This window comes from Nothobranchius furzeri, chromosome 10 (genome assembly GCF_043380555.1).
Source record: "Nothobranchius furzeri strain GRZ-AD chromosome 10, NfurGRZ-RIMD1, whole genome shotgun sequence".
NCBI lineage: Eukaryota > Metazoa > Chordata > Actinopteri > Cyprinodontiformes > Nothobranchiidae > Nothobranchius > Nothobranchius furzeri.
Genome location: NC_091750.1, coordinates 62,470,820 through 62,495,489, shown reverse-complemented (window position 1 = coordinate 62,495,489; position 24,670 = coordinate 62,470,820). Strand labels below are relative to the sequence as shown.

The 24,670-nt window shown below is 44.1% G+C and overlaps 2 protein-coding genes across 2 annotated transcripts; both read right to left on the bottom strand.

Moving 5' to 3' along the window:
* Positions 1-5,521: 5,521 nt before the first annotated feature.
* LOC107374182 (olfactory receptor 1E16-like) lies at positions 5,522-6,490 on the bottom strand. Its single transcript, XM_015942328.3, has one exon. The coding sequence runs from the start codon at positions 6,488-6,490 to the stop codon at positions 5,522-5,524; it is 969 nt and encodes a 322-aa protein (XP_015797814.3).
* An 11,571-nt stretch (positions 6,491-18,061) lies between these two features.
* Positions 18,062-19,265, bottom strand: LOC107374181 (olfactory receptor 1E16-like). The gene has a single exon (XM_015942326.3). The coding sequence runs from the start codon at positions 19,028-19,030 to the stop codon at positions 18,062-18,064; it is 969 nt and encodes a 322-aa protein (XP_015797812.1). The 5' UTR covers positions 19,031-19,265.
* Positions 19,266-24,670: the final 5,405 nt, after the last annotated feature.

Here is a 24,670-nt window from a genome sequence, read left to right as displayed (position 1 = left end):
ATTTTCTTCTTCTTCTTCTTCTTCTTCTTCTTCTTCTTCTTCTCGGGCATCTGGTCAGGATGCCTCCTGGATGCCTCCCTGGTGAGGTTTTCCGGGCACGTCCAACCGGGAGGAGACCTAAAGGTAGACCCAGGGCATGGTGGAGGGACTATGTCTCTTATCTGGCCAGGGAACACCTTGGGATTACCCCGGACGAGCTGGCCCAAGTGGCTGGGGAGAGGGAAGTCTGGGCCTCTCGCCTTTGGCTGCTGCCCCCGCGACCCGACTCCGGATAAGCGGATCAAAATGGATGGATGGATGGCGCTATATGAAAGATCGTCTAGTTCTTTTTCTTCTTCTTCTTCTAGTGATGCAACCCAAGTTTTTTCTTTTTTATTTGTGGTTTTTAGTGGTTGAAAGTTATAATACTACACTACTACCTATGTGTACATATGTATTTTGTTATTTTGTTATTATTTTTCTTCAAAATATTCTCTTAAGTGTTGGTGCTGCTGTAACAAGCGAATTTCACCACTGTGGGATCAATAGTCTATTCACCTGTTCAAGCTGGCTTTTGTGTGACCTTCATCACCCTCTTCTTGTTCTGCTCTCCCTACCCATTCCACCTTCCTCAGGATCCACTGATTTCCCTCTTTCCTTTTCACTCTCTATTTTTGCTCATTTGAAATATATTTTTAATAATTTTCTAAATTCTTTTTGATATTTTCTATTTTTTGTTTTTGTGAAGCACCTCGTGATCTTAAGAGGCGTTATAGAAATGATATTTTCTTCTTCTTCTCTCTTCTTCTTTTCTATTCTATGTTACTTTGGTGCCACCGTGCCTGTAAAGCGCAATATAAATAAAGATTGAGTTCAGCTGAGATGTCAACATATAAAATAGGCATTGAAATAAAAGTTCTCAAAATTAGATTTCAAAGTGCTCCTACTAGTTTATAAATCACTCAATGGCATGGGACCAAAATACATGTCCGATCTCATTCCTGTATATACACCCAATAGGTCTCTAAGATCCCTTGGAAACAATTAGCTGGTAGAACCACGGGTCAGAACAAAACATGGTGTAGATACATTTAGTCACTATGCTGCCCACATTAGGAATTTGCTTCCTCGTGACCTCAGATCTGACCCAACCCTAGTGTTGCTTAAAACAAAACAAAAAACCTTAATGTACTCATCAGCTCATTTGCTTCTCACACCAAACCTTCTGTCAGGAATCTTGGCGTGACCTTTGACCCAACTCTCACTCTGGATTCTCATGTCAGTTCTCTTATTCGCTCCTTCTTCTTCCATCTCAGGAACATTGCTAAGCTGAGTCCCATTCTGTCCCGCTCTGAACTTGAGACAGTTATCCACACCTTCATCTCCTCACGCGTAGACTACTGTAACTCTCTTTTCACGTGTCTGAGCAGAACCTCCCTGAACCGTCTACAGGTGGTTCAGAATGTCTGTGCTCGGCTTCTGACCAAGTCCTCCAAACATACCCACATCACCCCGCTTCTCCTCCAGCTTCATTGGCTGCCAGTCAACTTCAGGGTTCATTTCAAGATCCTGGTTCTGGTCTATAGGGCCTTACATGGACAAGCACCATCTTACATTGGTGATCTTCTTAGTCCCTACACCCCCAGCAGGTCCCTGAGGTCCAGTGATCAAAGCCTACTGGTTGTTCCGCTCACCAGGCTAAAGACCAAAGGTGACAGATCATCTGCTGCTGTGGCCCCCAGACTCTGGAACTCTCTCCCCCTGAGCCTGAGATCAGTGGACTCAATGGTCTCCTTTAAAAGGCAGCTGAAGACTCACTTGTTCAGGATGGCTTTTGTATGACCTTCTTCACCACTCTCTCTTTATTCTGCTCTCCCCACCTATTCCACCTTCCTCAGGATCCACTGATTTCCCTCTTTCCTGTTCACTTTCTCTCTTTCTTAACATTTTTTTTCTATCACAATTGTCTATTTTTTGCTCATTTTAATATATTTTAAACATTTTCTAAATGCTTTTTTATATTTTTACATTTTTTGTTTTTGTGAAGCACCTCGTGATTTTATCTTGAAAGGCGCCATAGAAATGATATTTTCTTCTCCTTCTTCTTCTTCTTAAATGAATTGTTTCTTATCATCCGTCATCTCCACTGTAATCTGCGCTGTAACGTTGTCTTCTCCTTTAGCTATAAACTGTAATTCTATCAATGTGTATTTTCATTTGTGTTTTTATGTTGCTTTCATAGCATGTCCTGATAACTATAAAGTTCATTGAATTGCCTCTGTGTTTGAAATGTGCTCTATAAATAAAGCTGCCTTGCCTAAATTTGAGAATAAGCAATAAAAAAAATTGCCCAAAAAACAAATACAACATTATACATCAGTGAAAATATAAGCATCATTTAAAAAAAAATCAGTCCAAGAAAATATACATTGTGCATGCTCAGAAAGTAAAGAAAATTGATCTCCTCATATCCTCAGTTCTTTATCATAAGGCATGGTGAAAGCTGTCTGTATGGTGGGAGTGGGGGTGCCGGGCACTCCCCCACATTTAGTACTGTAATGTTTTAAATCCTGCTGTGTGACTTGCCAGTGACACAGTGAAAACAAAATTCAAACTTGAGGAAGTGTGGTCTATTGGATATTTAAAATTTAGAAAATAGGTAAGGGAGACATGGTCATTGTAAAGGAGAAAGTCATTGCACTCCAACTGCAACAGTACAACACAACTACTACACTGCTAGCATAATTTTCCATCGTGATAAGGGTTATGTGAAGGCCGTGGCACTGGTTTCAGTCCATCTGAAATGCTGACCCTTGTCAGAAGTGGGATAGCAATGGTGTCAAATCCTCTGACATAGTGATAGGACGACTCCAGCATTTTCTCCATAAGAAGTTTTGTTGAGAGCACAAACAGTTTCAAGTCACTTTAAAGCAAATCAAAAACAACATTGCAATAAATGGCAAGTAACATGCACATTTATAATGTTGCTAAGCCATATTATTCCAGTACACAAACTTAAAAAGGATCATGTTTAAACTTTTTCATCTGAAAAAATAACACAGACATAAAAAACCAGCCAAAAAGAGCACACGTCACTCCTCTGTTCATTGAGCTCCACTGGCTACCGCTAGCTTCACGCATCAAATTCAAATTGCTAACACTAGCATACAAAGTCCGAGAATGTACGGCTCCCATCTACCTGAATTCTCTTGCAAAGGCTTACATCTCGGCCCGGCCGCTCCGGTCATCACAGAATCGTCGGCTAGCAGTGCCTACACCACGCTCAGGACAATCCAGACTCTTCTCATGCATCGTTCCACAAATGTGGAATGACCTTCCAAGCACTACCAGAACAGCAGTTTCCTTTTCAATTTTCAAGAAACTCCTGAAGACCCTGCTCTTCAAAGAGCATCTTCTTAACTAGCACCTTCCCTGCACCCGTCCCCCCTCTCTACTGTCCACTCCTTTTTTCCCTCCTCTCCATGATTGATGTCAAGTTGTTGTTATTGTTGTTGTTAGCCTCAAGGGCAATGTGCCGATCATCACTTGTAAGTCGCTTTGGACAAAAGTGTCTGCTAAATACATAAACATGCATAAACAAACAACACACACATGAAAAGCAAAAATAAAAGATGATCCAAAATTACTTTTAGTGGCATGAATTGTTTAAGGCAGGGATTCCCAAAGTGTGGTGCATGCACCCCTGGGGGTGCGCGAGCTGCCGCTAGGGGGCGTGTGAGGTGAAAAGTTTAATGGCTGCGGAGCTCAGAGAAGTCTGTCAAAAGTCACCATTAGCGTAGCCAGAAACTCATTTGTGGCTAGGCCTAAGAAAATGTAAGTGGGCCCAATAAACGTAATCGAAAACAAGTATATTTTGCTTGTGTGTGTGTGTGTGTGTGTGTGTGTGTGTGTGTGTGTGTGTGTGTGTGTGTGTGTGTGTGTGTGTGTGTGTGTGTGTGTGTGTGTCCTCCGCACATGCCCTAGCTCAGGGGTCAGCAATCCGCGGCTCTGGAGCCGCATGCGGCTCTTCCATCCATCTGATGCAGCTCTCTGTGCTTGTAAAATAATGAATGGATATTTAAATAAAATGCTTTATATTTTACTGCATACATTTTACATCTGTAAGCTAATTCTAAATGTAAAGATTGTCTGCGTAAACCTGAACAGGTCCAACCCGGTCTACTGTGTGACTGGGTTGACGCGTCACGCTTGTGTGTAATCATATGCGCTTTATGAGCTGAAGACGATGTGAGATTCTGGGACTCTCCTCAGACGCCGCATTGGAGACAGGATTAAGCACAATTCAGCCAAGTTTCATCATCAGGGAACATTTTCTAAGTGACAAGTCTCTCTGAGAGACCGGTTTTTGAAAACTCTCGTTTCAGTGGAAGGAATATTCCCGCATGCGCTCTGGTTCTGCAAGGCGCTCCAAGCCCCTCTCCTCATCTTCAGCTCACTGTGCAAATATGCGCTGACAGTGAGCTGCGCTGAGCAGTGTCCAGCTCAGATGTTCAGATGGGAATCTTTTCTTGAGTGATTTAGCTACATCTGCGATGTGCGTAGAATAAAATGTCAGTTTGTCTGCATGCGTCGGGGTAATTCTTTCTATTCTTTCTCCGTCAAAATAAACGGTCAAATACGGGAACTGTCCAGTCAACACAAGCCCTGCTTTTAACTGTTCTGTTTTCTTGTGAAAATTTTTACAAATTTAACTTGATTAATACCAGAGCGAGGCGCACTGCACCGATATCTCCGTCACTGTAAATGAGGGAAAAACAAAATGATCGGATCCTTTTCTGACCTACAAAGTTTAATTACAACAATCAAACGTGACAGAGCCTGGATTTTTTATTCTGAACAGTCTAAACATGTTTTAAAAAGAAACGTATGACAAAAGTGGCACCTGCTCAGTAAAACCACCAACAGGGTGAAAAATATCAAAATATTGTAGGCAGAGACGGGCTACAACTTCTGGATCCATTTTATATAAATCGTTTTATTGATTATCGTCTTATGAAGGATAACTTTGACGTACACGAGCGACCGGTACCGGCTGCTGTCACCTGTTGTGAGCAGCGCTCTGCTGTCTGAGGGTAGGCCCCGCCCACAACGCCGTGGCTGCTGCGGTGTTTTCTTTACCGTGGGAAACGGGTAATAATGGCTCTTTGATGGGAACAGGTTGCCGACCCCTATATATATATATACGGTATATATGTATACATATATCCATGCCCTATATACATATATATATATATCCATGGTCGAGACATAGAAGGGGGTGCGCGGCTAAATAAGTTTGGGAACTACTGATTTAAGGCAATCGGCTAAAGACACTTTAAAGGCCTTCATTGTCTTCTTTGAAATGTCAGTCTCAAAGCTCTGTGTAATAAAAAAATCAATACAATGAAAAATGTTTAGACTTTTTTTAATTCTTTCTTCACTGAATGTCCACACCCAATTTGTGACTTCTGAAAAACACACATGTTCTTTATCTGCTAAACATCAGTGCGTCTCAATTTCTCCTTGTTACTTCATTTAGATCTCACTTTACCATGATTCTGGATTTTCTCCTAATTTCTAACAATTTCTTCATTGAATTTTTGATTTCTTGTGTTTGTAAAACATAAATAATTGGATTCAACATAGGAGGAAAAACAGAAGTCAGAGACAAGTTTATTATCCTAGCATTAGGATGTATTTGTGGACCAATAGTAAATGTGATTAAAATGGGGGTGAAAAAGATTGCCACCAATGAAATGTGAGCTGAGCAGGTTTTCAGTGCCTTTGCCCTTTCTTGACCTGATGCTATTTTAGACAAAGCATAGCCGATACAAAAGTAACTTGATAAGATGACTAATAGAGGAATCCAAAGAATGAGAACTGGCAACAAATAACTAATAACATCACTGGGAAAATTATCATTGCATGCCAGACCAAAGATTTGACCATGATCACAGAAATAGCTGTTAATTACCACTGAATCACAGAAAGAGAGTCTAGTGAGAAGACCAACTAGCATTAGAATAGCAATTATGACAAACAGCCAGAAAGAAGCTATCAAATTAAACATGAATCTGTTAGTAACCTTTGTCTGATAGTGCAGAGGAAACATTATAGCCACCACCCGGTCGTAGGAGAGAGCAACCAGGTTTAGAGACTGCATTGAAAGGCAGGTGTAGCAGAAAAAACAAAAAATCAAACAGTCAATGTAAGGGATGAGGAGGTGATTAAATAAAAAGATATCAATCACCTTTGGCACCAGAACAGTGTTTCCTAACAGGTCTACAAAAGCAAGGTTAAAAACTGCAATATATTTAGGAGTTCTGAGGTTATGATCCAAGTAGATCAGAACCATCACTACTGTGTTTCCAAGGACTGAAGCAATATAGACAAAACAGAGAAAAACATAGTAGTACTCTGTGTAAGGAATGCCAACAAATCCACTGATTATGAAATATGCAGGACGAATAAAGGTGATATTTCGTCCAAGAGCAGAGTTGAAAAGGTCCATGAATATGTTGATTACCTGTTATTGTGTCAAACCTCTATGAGTACTGACAGCAGTACTGCAAATGCTAGCCCTGTAGCGTCTTCTTTTATTTACTCTTTGTCCTTCTATTTCAGTTTGTTCTGGTCTCAAGAGCTTTAGGTGTTTTTTATACCTCTATGTTGTTTGTGGTGTAATCCCATCTGTCTTTCGGCTAACATAATAAAAAAGTAACATACAATTACACTATCTTGATATGCCTAAGTCAGACTAAAATGAAACGTACATGTTTATCTGTTTTTTTCTCTCTTTTCATTTCGTAATACTTTCTTCAGACAACATTAGAAAATTGTGGAAAATCTGGCATTTGTTCATTTAATCCATCAGACAAAGCACACACACACACACACACACATCTTTCAGTGGTTTATTGAGTAAGGCCACAATGAGAAAAATGGGGTGCTTGTCTCGTAGTCACATTAAATTTTTATTGAAACTGCGCTGAATCTGATCCATCTTGTCTGTAGAATGACTTTAGTAAGATAACTTTCAAGAAAAGCGAATGCCTAAGTATCCTTAAAGCAACACGAAATGTAGTTTTATAACACCTTATGCTTTTGCTTTCAAATTGGTTTTAGTGGTTCTTGAGCCTTAAGCTTGAGCAGCTTCACATGGGACAACACTCTGCATCCCTCTGCTGACCAGAAAATGCACTTACAACTTTTGTGGGATAACCGTGCTTTAGAGCAACAGCTGTTCACCTGGTTGGGGTCTGAGGTGGTGTGTCGCTTTGCTCTGCGTTGGGCGGGGATGCCTGCTCATCATTACCCCAGCAGAACGGGGCTAGCTCTGGTGTCCAGGAATGGTTGTGCAATCTGTGCTGCAGTACCGGGACCAGAGTGAGTTGGGTGTGTGTGGGAAGCGTGGGAGGTTGTATGACGTACATTCTTGTTAGTCTTTAGGTTGCATGTGTATGTGTGAGCATGAGGGAGGGAGCGTGTGACTGTGTTTGTGTATGAATGTATCTGTCAGGCGGGGTCTTGGTTGGACTCCTCCCCTACCCTGGGACATCTTTTGGGTGTCTAGAAAAGCGCTATATAAGTTCAATGCATTATTATGACTATTATTATCTTGTGGTGCTACAGCATCTTTGCCTCTCTCTGCCACTTTTTCTGCCAGTGGGTGGTGTCTTGGTCTGCCTGCATATTTGTAGCTTCTGTGTTGGGGGCAGGAAGTTTTTCCAATCTGTTGGGTCGCTGCCGGTGACTGCCTGGTGGAGTCTGGATCCCTGGGCTCTGTCGGGTCCCTGGCGGGGTTGGTCGCCCTTGGGTCCCAGGCCGCTGTGTTCCGAGCTCGGCCAGCTCAGGGGTAGTCGGCTGTGGGCGGGCCTGGGGGCTTTCCATTTTTTTTCCCGGGGCTTTGGCGGCTGCTGGTTGTGACCCTCAAGACATTCTACTGCACCTCTCGGCAGGGGGGTTGGGGTTTCTCCGGCGGCTGTCTTCCTGGGGTTCCTGTGCTCTGGGGGGACCCTTGGATCTCTAGAACTTGGAACTCCTCCATCTTCCACACATCTTTGGGGGGCAGGTCTGTAGCCCCTCACAATAACTATTGGATACTCTTTTAGAAAACCTTACATATACAAATGCGTGTTTGCACGCATAATCTCACATGGTGCTTTCACGAGGATGGACTTAGGCATTTTCAACACATCACCTGTGGTGGTTGCGGTTCGTACTAAATGCACTATGAATTATTACTGTGTGTTTTTCAGCAAACATGGTTACTTTTGTATATCTTCATGATTTTGGTGCAGCAATATTTTTGTCTTGTTATATTTTTGTGTCCTTTTTTTCTCTCTCTCTCTCTCTTTCTGCAGGTCTAGAAGCAGATTCTTATTTTATCATTGTTTATTTTTGTGGACCTCCTCCACCACCTCTTCCTTCTCTCTCCCCCTTTCTCTTACCCTTCTGTCTCTGTGTCCATTGGTATTTAAAACAACTACAAATTTCTAATAAATTTTGAAAAGAAAAAAAAGAGTGAGCAACAGCTGTTTACTAGCTTGAGGGAGGCGAAGGAGGCTACAAAATCAAACTAATTGTGACCTGGCTTTGTTGCTACTGGACTTGTAAGTAGTTATGTTTTTAGCCAAACAGTATGGATTTTTTAATTTTGTGGCTTATTTAGTATCAGTTGGCTCATGTTAGCGTAAGCTTGCTGTTAGAGTTAGCTACAGCAGGCTGATACAAGTTTGTTTAAAACAGTTTTAATTCCACTTTAAACCAGTAGGGGGAAGAAGTAAGAAACTTATAGACCCTTTTACTGTTTGTAAACAATATGACGTCAGCGAGAATGCGCGCACAGCTTGGCAACAGAGAATGGCGTTGTGTCAGGCTTTATCAAGCTACGCTGCGGGGTTATCACCGGCAAATCTTGAATGTTATATTATTAAACTCACTTTAACTAATGGCAACAGACTCCCGGATCCCTGTGGCATTACTGAATGGGTGGAAGATGTAGGTGCATGGCCAGATATCCAGTGGCCCGATATATATACGTTTTTAGTGGAGAGGCCCAGTAAGTACACACGTGAGAAGCTACGGGCATATAAATCGTTAGGTGCATACAACTATGTTGTCTGTGGCCACGTACAGAAAGTAAAATATCACGATATAGACTCTGAGTTTTGCGTCTTGAAGGCAGAAGTCCTTCCTAGCCAAAGACAAGGACACAAGACTGCTATGTACGAGGCTTGGGTCATAGTAAACAAACCAGAGAACTACGTCTTCACAGCCAACTGTACCTGCATGGCAGGGTAAGTATAGCATAGGTTTCGTTTTTTTAGCGTGCTCAGAGTACAATCGTGTTAATTTTAGAGAAATACAGTTTATACTAATATGCAGTGGGAAAATACAGATGAATTAGAATGAAATGTTAATTTGAAGCATGAAATAAAGCGTATACATTTATATGTAATCTTAGTACATAATTACCTTACCTTGTGTCTAAGCTCTGTTGGAACAGACAACGCTGCTGCAGACTTCAGAGCTCTGTGTCTTCTATTGATTATGTCTCTAGGTTTCTTTGTTAGAGGGACAAACCTGAAGTGTTTTAATACTTCCTTTGTGATCTAATCCCTCTGGCCTACATCTAAAAAAAACCCAACAAACTATTATAATACGTACTGATCTGAAACCGGTTCCGTTAAGATTTTAGTAATTTTTACTTTTGTGACATTTTTGTTATGAGTTTATTCTGGCATTTTACCCCTTTTGTTTTATTTTCGTCACGCAGCAAAATGGCAGAAAAAAAAAACTAAATTTAGTGTGGCTGACAGTGACATATGGCGAGGTTCGTGAATGGGGAGGCACTGACTGCTCTGGAGTCAGACTTACAAATACATGATGCCTAAATAGAAAGATAGTATTTTAATTTTGACGTCGTAGGATCTTACCTTTTATGTGTTTGTGAAGACTGTAATAGTCGGCAGTTGTATCAGAAAGAAGCACGTGTAGGAGAGAAATCTTTTTCCAAGCTTTATTCAATCCTGTGTCACAAGTAGCAGAATCGGGCATCCATCTTAACTTAATTGTCCTTCTCCAACCTACATTCTCTTATCCTCTACTGCCCCATTGTGGTATATACAACCTTTCCCCTTAAAGCAAATGCACCCCACGAACCCCAACAAAAGTATTCCATAAAGGTGATATTTCTCCAAGAGCAAAGTTAAATAGGTCCATTATGATCTCGTAGCCAACCTGGTGTGTCTAAGCTCTGTTGTTACTGTCACACCCTGTCCTGTCTCCCCATTCTGTTCAGTCCTGTGTCCATGTTAATTGCTCCCACCTGCCTCTCGTCTCCCAATCACCCAAGGTCCCAGCTCCTCCTGTATTTAAACCCTGTTAGTCCATTTTGTCTGGTTGGTTCATCATTTCATTGTCCTGCGTGCCCTCCATTAAATCAGTGTTTTAAATGTTCCTGTCTGCCTCCCTGCCTGTTTCTTCCCCTGCACATGGATCCTCACCTCTGTCTCACTCACCGGCGCGTGCTGACAGAATGAACCAACCCGTAAAAGGATCTAGCGGGGACATTCTCCCCTGGGAGTGCCTGCTCCAGTTCCTCTCTTCGGAACACCGGCGGGCTTCTTCTCCTCCTCAGGCTTCACCTTCGCCTCGCCACAGACGCTGTCACCAGGCTTCAGCCACGGCGTTCCTCTCCACCCTTCCGGATCCGGATCAGAGGTTGGACCGGGAGATGCTCCCGGATCGCTCCAGCTTCATGGGCACCAGACTGGCTGTGTGCTTCCCCGGAGCTGGCCCACGGCGTGGGGAAGGAAGCCAGGCTCCACCGCAATCCTGTGTCCCAGGACGAAGCCGCGATCTCGCCGCTGCCCCGTCTCTGCGCACCTGCTTGGACCCGCCCCCAGTAAGACCAACAGTCCCGTCTCCGGTCCAATCCGTGCCTCCGTCATCTGCAGGCGGAGGAACCACGCCCACAGCTCAGCTGACAGAGCTCGCAGATCTGCAGGCGGAGCTTGGCCGAATCCGTCAGCTCGTCAGCCTCAAGGAGTCCCACCTGGACAACCTGTCCTCCCCGAATCACCAGGAGAGGGTTTCAGTCCAGCCAGCAGCTTCCTCGTCTCAGAGCCAGAGGAGCAAGCCTGCAGTCCACCCAGCAGAGCTCGCCGGTCTCCGAGCTGAGCTGGCCTAACTCCATCAGAGCCTCAGTCTCCAGGAGCTCCAACTGGACACTCTATCCTCCCTCCTCTCCCAGTTTCCAGCACCACCAGTTCAATCGCATCCAGTTCCAGCCACTTCCAGTCCCGTGGTCGACGCCTCTTCCAGTCCTGTGGTCGACGCCTTTTCCAGTCCTGTGGATGACGCCTCTTCCAGTCCTGTGGTCGACGCCTCTTCCAGTCGTGTGGTCGACGCCTCTTCCAGTCCTGTGGTCGACGCCTTTTCCAGTCCTGTGGATGACGCCTCTTCCAGTCCTGTGGTCGACGCCTCTTCCAGTCCTGTGGTCGACGCCTCTTCCAGTCGTGTGGTCGACACCTCTTCCAGTCCTGTGGTCGATGCCTCTTCCAGTCTTGTGGTCGATTCCTCTTCCAGTCCTGTGGTCGGCGCCTCCTCCAGTCCTGTGGTTGACGCCTCCTCCAGTCCTGTGGTCGACGCCCCCTCGTGTTCTGAAGTCGACGCCTCCTTGTGTTCTGAAGTTGACGCCTCCTCGTGTTCTGAAGTCGACGCCTCCTCGTGTTCTGAAGTTGACGCCTCCTCGTGTTCTGAAGTCGACGCCTCCTCGTGTTCTGAAGTCGACGCCTCCTCGTGTTCTGAAGTCGATGCCTCCTCGTGTTCTGAAGTCGATGCCTCATCCACTCCAGAGGTCAACGCCTCATCCACTCCAGAGGTCGACGCTCTCTCCAGTCCAGAGGTCGACGCTCTCTCCAGTCCAGAGGTCGACGCTCTCTCCAATTCAGAGGTCGACGCTTCCTCCAGTCCAGAGGTCGACGTTCTCTCCAGTCCAGAGGTCGACGCTCTCTCCAGTCCAGAGGTCGACGCTCTCTCCAGTCCAGAGGTCGACTCTCTCTCCAATCCAGAGGTTGACGCTCCCTCGTGTCCAGAGGTCGATGCTCCTTCGTGTCCAGAGGTCGACGCTCCCTCGTGTCCAGAGGTCGACGTCCCCTCCAGTCCAATGTCTCCGCCGTATCCCGTCCAGTGGTCGACGCCGCCTCCCACCCGGAGGCAGACGCCGCCGCCTCCGGCCCAGAGGCCAACAACGACGCCTCCGGCCCAGAGGCCGACGGCGACGCCTCCAGTCCAGAAGTCTAGGACGTCTCCTCCGGCATCTCTGCCTCTGGTTACCGCTGGTCCTGCCCTCATCAGGCGCGGGCCCCCAAGAGTCCATCCTCGTCTCCTCCTCTGTCCCAGACGCAGGCCTCCTAGAGCTCGTCATCGCCTCCTCCTCTGCCCCAGACGCAGGCCCCCAAGAGCCCGTCACCGCCTCCTCTGCCACAGACGCAGGCCCCCAAGAGCCCGTCGTTGCCTCCTCTGCCACAGACACAGGCCCCCAAGAGCCCGTCGTTGCCTCCTCTGCCACAGACGCAGGCCCCCAAGAGCCCGTCGTCGCCTCCTCTGCCACAGACGCAGACCCCCAATAGCCCGTCATCGCCGCCTCCTCTGCCACAGACGCAGGCCCCCAAGAGCCCGTCGTCGCCTCCTCTGCCCCAGACGCAGGCCCCCGGACTCTACTGGTCCCTGCCTCCTCTTCGTCGGGACCTCGGTCCCTCTCGGCCCTCCGTCCGGGTCCCCCTCCTCCCGCCCTGCTCTGTGTTCCTGTGGGCATCTGGAATCCGCCCTTTGAGGGGGGTACTGTCACACCCTGTCCTGTCTCCCCATTCTGTTCAGTCCTGTGTCCATGTTAATTTCTCCCACCTGCCTCTCGTCTCCCAATCACCCAAGGTCCCAGCTCCTCCTGTATTTAAACCCTGTTAGTCCATTTTGTCTGGTTGGTTCATTGTTTCATTGTCCTGCGTGCCCTCCATTGAATCAGTGTTTTAAATGTTCCTGCCTGCCTCCCTGCCTGTTTCTTCCCCTGCACTTGGATCCTCACCTCCGTCTCACTCACCGGCGCGCGCTGACAGCTACAGACAACGCTGCTGCAGATATCTGAGCTTTTGTTTTCTGTTAAAGGATCTTCATCACTCCATCTTACTTTAATAAGGAGTTATAAGCTAGTGCTTTTATACCTGCTTCGTGTGATCTATTCCTTCTGGTCTACTGGTCAACATCAGAGTTATTATTTTTCTCACTATGATTTAATACCACTCAACTGGATTTGAACTATTTTGTGATTGTGTGTGTGACTATTTAATCTGTTATTTAATTTTTTTATTGTCTTCAAAATGCCTTATGAAAAAAAAATAAAAAAAATGGAACTTTGTTATGCTAAGCCACTTTCATATGTTTTGGTGTTAGAGTAATTTTCTGAGAAATTATGTGATTTCAGAGACCCTTTTATTCACTCTTCCAGAATATAAAGTGCTAAGTATAAAAACAATAGCACATCTCTTATTTCTTTTAGTTTAACTTTCATTTCTATTTTCTGATTTTTGTTTTTACAAAGCTACCTTACATATTAAATCTATCATCCATTAGTCTTAGATCATGAGGTTTAAAGAGAATTTTTATTTGGAGCAGAAATTTAGTTAATAGTTCATTCTCTTTCACTAGGTAATATGGAACAACTTGGCCCCTTGTGGCCTGGCTGAAGATACATCTATTCACGCCTGTAAAAGCAAATGAGAATGACACCTGGTGGTGGCCCCACCCACTACTTTTAAACACCCAGCCTGGTTTTTTACCTCCCCTCTGAGCCAGTTGAGGTTAAGAACCACCTGCTGCTTTTCCCAGACTTTGTTGCCAAGCTTACGTCGTTCCGAGGAAAACCTTTGCCCACCCACACTACAGATCCAGGCTGTCCAGTTTGCTGACCTGGACAGCACCAAGAAGGCTGGGCTGGTGAGCCTACCTCCTATGGAGCCCACCTTGGCAGCTTACCTGGCTCGAACGTGCAACAGTGGTGTGAGCAAAATGGGTACCCTGACCTCCAAGCTGTTCAGGTTGTCTGTGGTACAGCTGGAGATGATTTAGCCAGGCTTCTTCCACCCGTGCCCTGTGCTTCGTCACCATGCTCTAGGCCTACCAGGCTATGTGCTTGGTAGCCCTCGGAGCATAGGTGCCCCCTGACTTGCCCGCTGTGCTCTTCCCGGGCAGGACTGCCCTTTCCCTAGGTGGAGGTATTTATATTTGTATTTAAATTTATTATTTGATAAGGACAAGTATGTACATTCAACCTGTATCACTATAACATTTATAGCCAAAGCTAGCTTACAATGTCTGTCCCTAGACAGGCTTTCAGTCAGTTAATACTGTCTGTAACATTTACATCAACAATAAATAAAAGTGTATATTAATATAAATTCTAAAAGTGAGCGCAGACCTGATCAGTTTTTAAAGCATGCTTCAGTTTCAGCAGTCTGAGTGTAGGGTGGCACCCACTGAAGTTTCCCTGAAAGACTGGGAGCTCTATATGGGGGCATAGCGGTGAAGGGTGGAGTCCCAAACCCAGTCTGAACTCCACATCAAGTATCTGGAGGGTCAGCTGTGTTTTTGGCCCTAACACACTTAAGACTATACCTGAGGTGTCAACATGGTGCTAGTATACATGGACAACACAATGGTGGTGCATATATAAACAGGCAGGGAGGAACACGTTCCCTCCCTTTGCAGAATCTTACTCACGCATTGTAGTTGTGAAATCGGAATATTTTGTTGCTCAGAGCTGTATACGTCCCTGGCTGCCCTGATCATGAAGCGTACCTTCTCTCTAGAGGCGGATCCCTGGCAAGAGAAAGGCAGCTTTAACTGGAGATAATGACCCAGATCTGGCAGAGGTGTGGCATTGTCTTCTGTTAGAGAGGATGTAGAGAATGAACCTGTGCCTGATTTGGGAGCCCCAAAGTGACCCATGAAGTCCTGGTATCCACTGGACAGCAGTAGCTCAGGTGGTAGAGTGGGAATCATGGGTTCAATTCTAGCTCCTGCCAGCGGTATTCTGCTGCTGTGTCCTTGGGGCAAGACACGTCACCCAACTTGCCTGTGTTGGTGGTGGTCAGAGGGGCCAACGGCGCCAAATGGCAGCCTCGCCTCTGTCAGACTGCCCCAGGCGGCTGTGGCTACAATGTAGCTTACCATCACTAGCAGCATGTGAATGTGAGAGTGCATGAAACTGTCTTTGAGTGTCCTAAACAAGCGCTAAATAAGTTCGATGATCATTATTATTATTATTCCTATTATTAGATTGTCAGTTTGATGGTGTTTCTGCCGTGGCGGCTCCCCGTCAGATGAGACCTTCTGTTTCAAAATGAGGGTAAGGTGCTGCACCCTCCTCTGGACTTTTGGAGACTGCATGTTTAACTACTGAGAGGTCAAAACCTACATGCTAGGGATCTTCCAACAGCAGTGGTACCCATGATTCAGAGCTTGAGAACGTGTTCCACTAGAATGGCAAATGGCCTGTATTTGTATAGAGCCTTCTTAGGGTTCTACAACCCCCAAGGGGCTTCACAACACAATCAGTCATTCACTCATTCACTCACACTTTTACACACTGGTGGAGATTAGCTAAAATGTAGCCACAGCTGCCCTGGGGCACACTGACGCAAGGTGGTGGCCAGTATTGACCTGCCTAATACTGGCGCCATTGGTCCCTCCGACCACCACCAGCAGGCAAGGTGGGTTAAGTGTCTTGACCAAGGACACAACAGCAGCATTCTCTGGTTGGAGCCGGGATCAAACCTGCAACTGCAACTGGACAATTACTGGACAATCCACTGTACCTCCTGAGCTACTGCTGTCCCTAGAACCTATAGGTGGATGGCTTTTGAGCAGTGGTGACTAGCCAGAACTGTAATATGTAATCTGAAATCTGCATCTCCATAAATTTGGTCAGCTGCAGGAAGCATGAAGTGCTCTAAAATTTTCTGGTAGAAGGCTGCGTTGACCTTGGACCTCAGAAAACACAATGGACCAACACCAGCAGATGACATTGCACCCCAAGCATCACTGACTGTGGAAACTTTACACTGGACCTCAAGCAACCTGGATTCTGTGCCTCTCCTCTCGTCTTCCAGACTATGGAACCTTGAATTCCAAAGGCAAACAAAATTTTACTTTCATCAGAGAACATAACTTTGGACCTCTCAGCAGCAGTCCAGTCTTTTTTGTCTTTCGCCCAGACAAGATGCTTCTGACGCTGTCTCTTTTTCAAGAGTGGCTTGACACAAGGAATGCGACAACTGAAACCCATGTCTTGCATACGTCTGTGCATGGTGGATCTTGAAGCACTGACACCAGCTGTAGTCCTCTCTTTGGAAATCTCCTCCACATTTTTTAATGGGTTTGTTTGTTTCTCAGGGTGCAATTATCCCTACTGCTTGTCCACTTTTTCTACCAAATCTTGTCCTTCCCTTTGCCTCTCTATTAATGTGCTTTGACACAGAGCTCTGTGAACAACCAGCCTCTTTAGCAATGACCTTTACTGTCTTGCACTCCTTGTCCAAGGTGTCAATGGTCATCTTTTGGACAACTGTCAAGTCAGCAGTCTTCTCCATGATTGTGTAGCCTGTAGAACTAGCCTGAGAGACCATTTAAAGGCTTTTAAAGGAGTTTGAGTTAATTAGCTGATTAGAATGTGGCACCAGGCGTCTTCAGTAGTGAACCTGTTCACAATATTCTAATACTCTGAGATACTGAATTAGGGATTTTCATTAGTTGTTACAACTACTGTATGTATGTATGTATATATACAAGTTTCACTTTTTGAAAGGAATTACTGAAACAAATCAATTTTGTCATTATATTTTAATTTTATGACCTGCACTTGTATGTCCCATAGTACCAATGCTGTACCAAGTTAATCGATCAAAAGGGAACGTTAGATTTTGCATATAACAACTGTTTCTTGAAGGAAAGGAACGAGTTGCAATGCAGGGCTGCCACCTACGCAGCCGAGCACAGTGAAGAGCTGCTATTGACTGGAAAATGGTGGTGATGCTGGGTGTTAAAGGTTCTGGGCAGGGCCACCACCTTGCGTCATGTGTCTTCAGCCAGGCAACACAAGGGCGTGATGTCCCATTGTATCATGTACCATTCTCTCCTGGCAACACTGGTGCATACCCTAACTTCTTTTTTAAACATATGCATGTTGTCTACTAATATTTTAACATGAAAACACTGTAGCTTTCTCAAAGTCGAAAAGAGTTTGGAAAATCACTCACCATTCTCCACAAAACACTTTAATCATTTTTAAATTCACATGCATGGTCAGAAAAACATTTGATCCAGTTCTACGTCTATTTACTTGTAGTAAAAGTCAGTTTTAGTGGCATTAAATTATTTGCAGTGATCAGCATCAGCTTGAAATATGGTTGTGTCAGTCAAAGCTGTAACATTATGAATAAAATTAATAATTACTTCTTAGTAGTCTAGCAGTAGAGTGTCTGACCTGGGACTGGGAGATCGGGGTTCAAATCCCTATTGGGTCATGCCGAAGACTTTTTTTTTTTTTTAAAAGGACCCAATGCCTCCCTGCCTGACTCTCAGCTTTAAAAGGGTTGAATTGCGGAGTTATACCACCAAATGGATCCTGAGAGCGGCCACAGCTGCAGCTCACCTCTCTCCACGAGAATGTGTCAGAGATGAATTTCACCAGTGTGTGACAATTACTAATGGGACTTTGACTTAATTATCAGCAATTTTAAAACAGTTTACCAAAACCCAAGAAGTGTGTGATTCTTATTATGTCCCTAGTTTTGTGAAGGATCCCAACTGAAAAGAAATGATCAAAAGTGAGGATGTTAAAGGACACATAGAAAGCTAAAGTTCAGCACACATACACACATTTTTGATTAGTATTGATACTTTTTCATCCTGACTAAACAAAAACAAATCCTTGCACACAAGAACTTTTACAATATTCTTTAATTTTATTATTATTATTATTATTATTATTATTATTATTGCATTTAAACTAAACCAGATCTCACTTCACCGTGATTCTAGAATGCCATATTATTTTAAATATTTTCTTCATTGAGCTTTTGATTTCTTGTGTTTGTAAAACATAAATAATTGGATTTAACATGGGAGGTAAAACTGAGGCAAGAGACAGGTTTAATATCCTGGCATTGGGATGTACTTGTGCACCAATAGTAAATGTCATTAAAATAGGAATAAAATACATAATCACTAATGAAATGTGAGCTGAGCAAGTTTTAAGTGCCTTTCTCCTTTCTTGACTTAATGCAACTTTAGCCAAAGAGTAGCCAATACAAAGATAACTAAACAAGATGATTGCAAATGGAAGCCAAAGAAGAAGAAATGGAAGCACATAGCTGATGGCAAAACTCGGAAAAGCATCATTGCACGCTAGCCTGTATATCTGACCATGATCACAGAAATAGCTGTTAATCACCACTGAATTACAGAAGGAGAGTCGTGTGAGAAGACCAACTGCTGTCAAAACGGCAATTGTAACAAACACCCAGAAACAAGCTATCAAACTTAGCATAAATCTGTTTGTAACCTTTGTTTGATAATGCAGAGGATACATGATAGCCACCACCCGGTCGTAGGAGAGAGCAACCAGGTTAAGAGACTGGAGTGAGAGGAAAAAGTAGCTGAAAAAAAAGAACATCAAGCAGTCAAGGTAGGGGATGGTAAAGTGGTTAAACAAAAAGATGTCGAGCACCTTCGGCACCTGAGAAGTGCTACTTAAAAGATCCACAAGTGCAAGATTAAAAACTGCAACATATTTAGGAGTTCTGAGGTTATGATCCAGGTAGATCAGAACCATCACTAGTGTGTTTCCAAAGACTGAAGCGATATAGACAAAGCAGAGAAAAACATAGTAATACTGCATATAAGGAATGCCAGTAAATCCACTGATTATGAAATATGCAGGACGGGTAAAGGTAATATTTCTGCCAAGAGCAGAGTTGAAAAGGTCCATTATGATCTTGCAGCCAGCCTATTGTGTCAGCCCTGAGGTGTTTTCTGTTGTTGACTGTCTTTGTGACTTTCTTCATGGAGTGACAACCTTTAAGTAATTTTAAGACCTCCCTTGTGCTGTTGCTTCTGCATCCCTCTGGAGTATTTTAGGCCAAGATTAGAAAAAAGAAGTTTCACCAAAAGTTTGTTATTATTTTTTTCACCTTTTAAAACTTGTTCATTACTTTTTAGTCACACTTCATTAGGAAAATATCACCTTCTTATCAGTATCTGGGGTCCAAGTGGTAGTCTCATGATGCTCAGGTGAGCTGGAGAAGATGCAGGATACCACTTTTACATAAGATGGTCATGATAATTTCCAAATTAAGTCCCAAGTGGAGGAGTTTAAGTATCTCGGGGTCTTGTTCACGAGTGAGGGTAGGAGGGATCAGGAGATCGACAGGCGGATTGGTTCGGCATCTGCAGTGATGTGGACGCTGAGCCGATCTGTCGTGGGGAAGAGGGAGCTGAGCCAGAAAGCCAGGCTCTCGATTTACCGGTCGATCTACGTCCCAATCCTCACCTATGGTCATGAGCTTTGGGTAATGACCGAAAGAACGAGATCGCGGATACAAGCGGCCGAAATGAGTTTCCTCCGTAGGGTGGCCGGGCTAAGCCTTAGAGATAGGGTGAGGAGCTCGGACATTCGGGAGGGACTCGGAGTAGAACCGCTGCTCCTCCGGATCGAAAGGAGCCAGTTGAGGTGGTTTGGGCATCTGGTCAGGATGCCTCCTGGACGCCTCCCCGGGGAGGTGTTTCGGGCATGTCCTGCCGGCAGAAGGCCCCCGGGTCGACCCAGGACACGTTGGAGAGGTTACATCTCCAATCTGGTCCGGGAACGCCTTGGGGTCCTGCCGGAGGAGCTGGTGGACAAGGCCGGGGAGAGGACGGCCTGGAGCTCCCTAATTGGGATGCTGCCCCCGCGACCCGGACCCGGATAAGCGGAGGAAGACGAAGACGAAGACGAAGAAGTCCCTCTGTTTACTTCCGTTGGGTAAGTAAAAAGGGCAGACTAAAATTTTTGGTAGGTCGGGTTTGAACTGTTTGTACTCAAATACAAATGGACCATTATGATTTCTTAGCCATCTTAGCATTTTCAGATGGTGTCCCAGATGTGTTCTGCTGATGGAATTTAACCCTTCCTTAGGGAGTGAATTTGAAGAGTGTGATTGGGAGCAGTGGTCTCCTTTACATATATACTGGACAATAAGTGTCCATAGGCTCCAAATAAAAGTTTTGGTGCCAAAATGGGAGGTGGCCATCACTGCCATTTTGACCGTGTTACAGGATCTGTCAAGCCCAGACAATTCCATAAAAGGGAAAAGAGGTGGAGCTGAGGGTGGGGCTGTAAGGCTGGTATCAAATGACAACACCCGTCGAACTGAAGTGATGTAGCTACAAGCTAACCCAAAGCTAACGCGGAGGTAGAAGCTAAGCTAATGGAGGTACCTATCTAGCTACCGGAGTTAACTGTGCACAACACCGGAGCTTCTGGGTCAGAGATACACCAGGCTGACCGCTGGGTAAAACCGTGTGGAACACAGAGGCCTCCCAAGAGCTCCACAAGCCGGCAGCCTGCGCAGCAGACAGGCGCCGCTGCGATCAGAGATGCGCCGAGCTGCAGCTGAGGGGAGGGGACCATACCGATAGTCAAAACCCAGCTCCACCAACATGTCATATTTCAACCCATTTTCAAAAATGCAGCATTAAATTATATATTGTTAAATGCACTGGGTTTTACCCTATTAAATTTAAATTTCATGGTTAAACAGTACATGTTAAAATCTAAGCTCAGCTAGCGCAAGTGTGGCAGTGACCTAAAATACATAAATATAATATATTTAATGAAATTTAATGAAGTGGATGCTCTATTAGTGCAATTAATACCACAGCAAGTCATTTCGTCCAACAAATGCACAAATAATGTCCAAAAAAGAATGCACAAACGGCACAACTAATGGTCTATGTTGGGAGACTGAAAATCACGGAACAGTTTTGAGGCGAGGCCGAGACTCAGGCTGAGGCCTTTCCCCAGAGCTAGCTCTGCGGTCACGTGGGTCTGATGCTCATTAATTATACAGAATTTTAGGCATTTAATACACTTAAACAGAAGAGTGACAAAAAAATTCACCCCCCTCAGAGTTGTCATGAGTGTAAACTAGATCTATTAAACCTAAAACATGTTTCGGAGCTGTTATATTGTCAGATGAAGAAGATTCCACAACATCTTCTTAGTTTAAACTTTATTAACTCGGATACAGAACATCGCCATTTACCATTCTTCAGAGTGCTCTAACTGGAGTGGCATAACCCAACCTAGCAAGCTATATTTTTTATTCTACTTTTCTGTTATGGGTTATTCCTCATGAGTGTCTTTAATGTGTGTTTTTCCTCTATGTAGGTTGGCTGTGGCTCTTCCTGCAGTTCCTGCCCCTCTTTGGAGCACCGGGGAGTGCCGCAGCTGACTGCAATTTCCTGATTGCCACACCATGTATTTAAGCAGCTGCTCCCAGTGCATGGTGTGGCGCTGTTGTGTGTAGTGTTGCTGGTGTCTATAGCAAGAACTTAGAGTCTGTGGTGGTTTTTGATCAAGTAAAGTCCTGTGAAGTCCTTTTTCCCACTTATGTGGTGATTTTTTGTTATTAAAATACCTCAGTATTGGATCTAGTCATCCTGCCTCCTGCATTTGGGTTTATTCCTGTGTACCCTCGCGTGACATTTTCTAGAGAAACTGTTGCTTCAGAACCATGAACGATCTACCAGTGCCACCTAGTGGCGACACAAAGTATTGCACATCTCTTAAATATTAAACAACCCTTTTTAGCCTTTTAACATGAAGATACTACATCTCTCCCACCTATAAATGAAACCTTTAAAAATAACCGCCTATTATCTAACAAAGTCTTACAGATGAGATGGCGCCCTTCTCTCTCAGAGCAGTGCAGCATCGGAGGTAATGGAAAATCCAGTGGACCAGAGGATTCTTGAGGGTTTGGTCTGGTCGTTGCGTGTTTGGGCAGGAATGTTTCAGGAGAACTTTGTGAGTCCTCTGGCTCGAACACCCCTGTAGGAGTCCCTGCACCGCTGAGAGATTTTAGCCATGGTGGCACTGTCCTGGTGTCCTGTTCCACATCCTTTGAAGGTTCCTGGTCCCTTGGTCTTGCTCTCACCTGATCCACATGCCTTTTCAGAAACTGTCCACTTCCCATCAACACAGTATGTTAAGTTTTATAACCATAATGAAATGTTCCTTTTTAAGCACAAAGGCTTGCACCAAGAAGACTGAAGAAAACTGAACTCATGACTGATATTCTTCTGACCTCGTGACTAACAGCATCTTGCATTTTCGACGGAGACCCTCCAGGCCTCTGTTGTTCAACGCCAGGTGGTCTCTGACGGACCACCGTGCCCTTGAAAAGGGGGGATATGTAGGGTGATGAATTGTCCATTTCTGACCTAAAGGCCCTGCTCTATTTGCTCTGCCCAAGCAAAACCATAACTTTCTGACACAATCCTAATCTACAAGATATGGGGCAAGGCCACTCATGCTCTGTGCTCTTATCTAAACTGTTGCTTCCTCAGACAGCACAAGAAAGAAGAAAGAAGACAAAGAACTCTTTCTCTTTAAATAATAATCAAATAACTCAATGTTCAATCAATCTGTGAAATGAGAATATTAATTACTTGATATTATAATCCTATGATAGTATTTTAATAAGTAATATAACTTTAAACTAGACACTAGACTGATCACACGTAATGCTAAAGTCACATGACACATTTCACTTTTCTGATCCAATCAGAACCTTCCAGATCTGACGTGAGGCGTGGTTTTGTTGGTGTTTGTATAATCCCCTTTTTTTCCTGCCAAATTCTGATTCGACAGTAAATCAAAACATCCAAATTATAAAACTATACCCCACGTCATCTTAACTTGAGTTCCAAGCGTTCTAGAGAAGTTATCGGAGTGGCCAATCCGTAACTTTCCTCTTAAAGCCAAAAGAACCTAACGACAAGCTGGATTAAATCTGTTGCATGTTCCACCTGCTGCAATGGTTCCTTCAGAATAAAAACTGAACCATCACGACCCCTTCAGGGTCTCGCTGATGCCAATAAACTGTCGTGACCTGGGAGTAACTCAAGACTGGAAGGGTCGGCAACTGCTGCATATCTACAGGTGTCGGTTCCAAGAGGGTCCAAGCTGGACCCCTGACATTCTGGATCTAAACGGGGACTTCCGTTGGGGTACGTAGACCGACAGATGGTGTCTCAATGTGTGTTATCATCTCCAAACCAAATCTTAGAGCGAAACACCCTTTCACTCCCACTCAGAACTAATAGTCTCTTCGGATTTGCTGGTTCTGAACATATTTCACACACACACACCATCCTCAGTCTTACTCCACCTTAGTTACATCATACACATAGTGTTTAAAGTTAGTCTTGTTCAAATGATTTAGAAATAAATATTTTAACTTTTAAAACTGACTCTCTCTCTCTTTCTTGGAATTGATACGAAGTGTTGCTCAATCCCTGCAATTAAAAGATCTGATCTTCTGGTTAAATTTACTCAAAGATCCTTTAAGGTGATATTTCATATTTTATGATATTTCACATTCTATGGTTTCTAATTAAATATAAGATTATCTTCTCTACAACACCCACACCCAGGAGCTAGAGAAATGATATTTTTTTTCTTCGTCTTCTTCTTCTATTTAGATTTGAGATTTCTTTGAGTCAAGAGCAGATAGAGGTACTTAGGTCCTTTATTAAAAAAAGAAGATGTGTTTACATCTTTTTTGACAATGTATGGGGACTGCCCTGTTGACTGACATCCATAGCGATGAGTTTGTCATGCTGTTGATTGTCCAATAACTAGGGATGCACCGATCAGGTTTTTTGCTGCCGATCACGGATACCGATATCAAAGAATGCTGATCACCGATACCGATCACCGATACCGATCACGTGGATTGGCCAGAAATTTTCTACAACATTATAATGAGTGCTACAAACTACATAATCTGGGAATAAAGGAAATGTAACCTAATCTAAAATGTTCTGTATTAGGGTTGTCACGGTGTGAAAATTTAACCTCACGGTTATTGTGACCAAAATTACCACGGTTTTCGGTATTATCGCGGTAATTTTTTTAAACGTGCTACATTTTCACACAATTAAATAAACCCTGTAGGTCAGGAAATATTGTCCTCAGTTTGTGTCTAAATTTAGCCTAAAATGTGTTATTTTGTAATTATGTTGTTTATTTGTTTACATTTTTCCCCTTTAGTCTTTAAAATACCAATATTTGCCCATAACTTCTTATTTTGTGTCTGTTTGATGTCATCATTTAAAAGTATTAGATCAGATAATACTCAGTACTCAAGTAGCCTTCTAATCAGATACTTTTTTACCCTTACTTGAGTAATAAACCCTATATCAGGAGAATGTTGTCCTCGGTTTGTGTCCTTGCAGTAAGCTTTGCAGATGTGGGAAAATGTCATCAGGCAGTAATCATTGTTAAATTTATAATTATTCTCGGAGAGAGACCAACTCTTATCTGCCCCTGTGAGCCCCGTAATGCATAGCGTCATTTCAACAT

Coding starts and splice junctions, on each gene's coding strand:
- LOC107374182 (XM_015942328.3), bottom strand. CDS start 6,490: ATGGACCTTTTCAACTCTGCTCTTGGACGAAATATCACCTTTATTCGT.
- LOC107374181 (XM_015942326.3), bottom strand. CDS start 19,030: ATGGACCTTTTCAACTCTGCTCTTGGCAGAAATATTACCTTTACCCGT.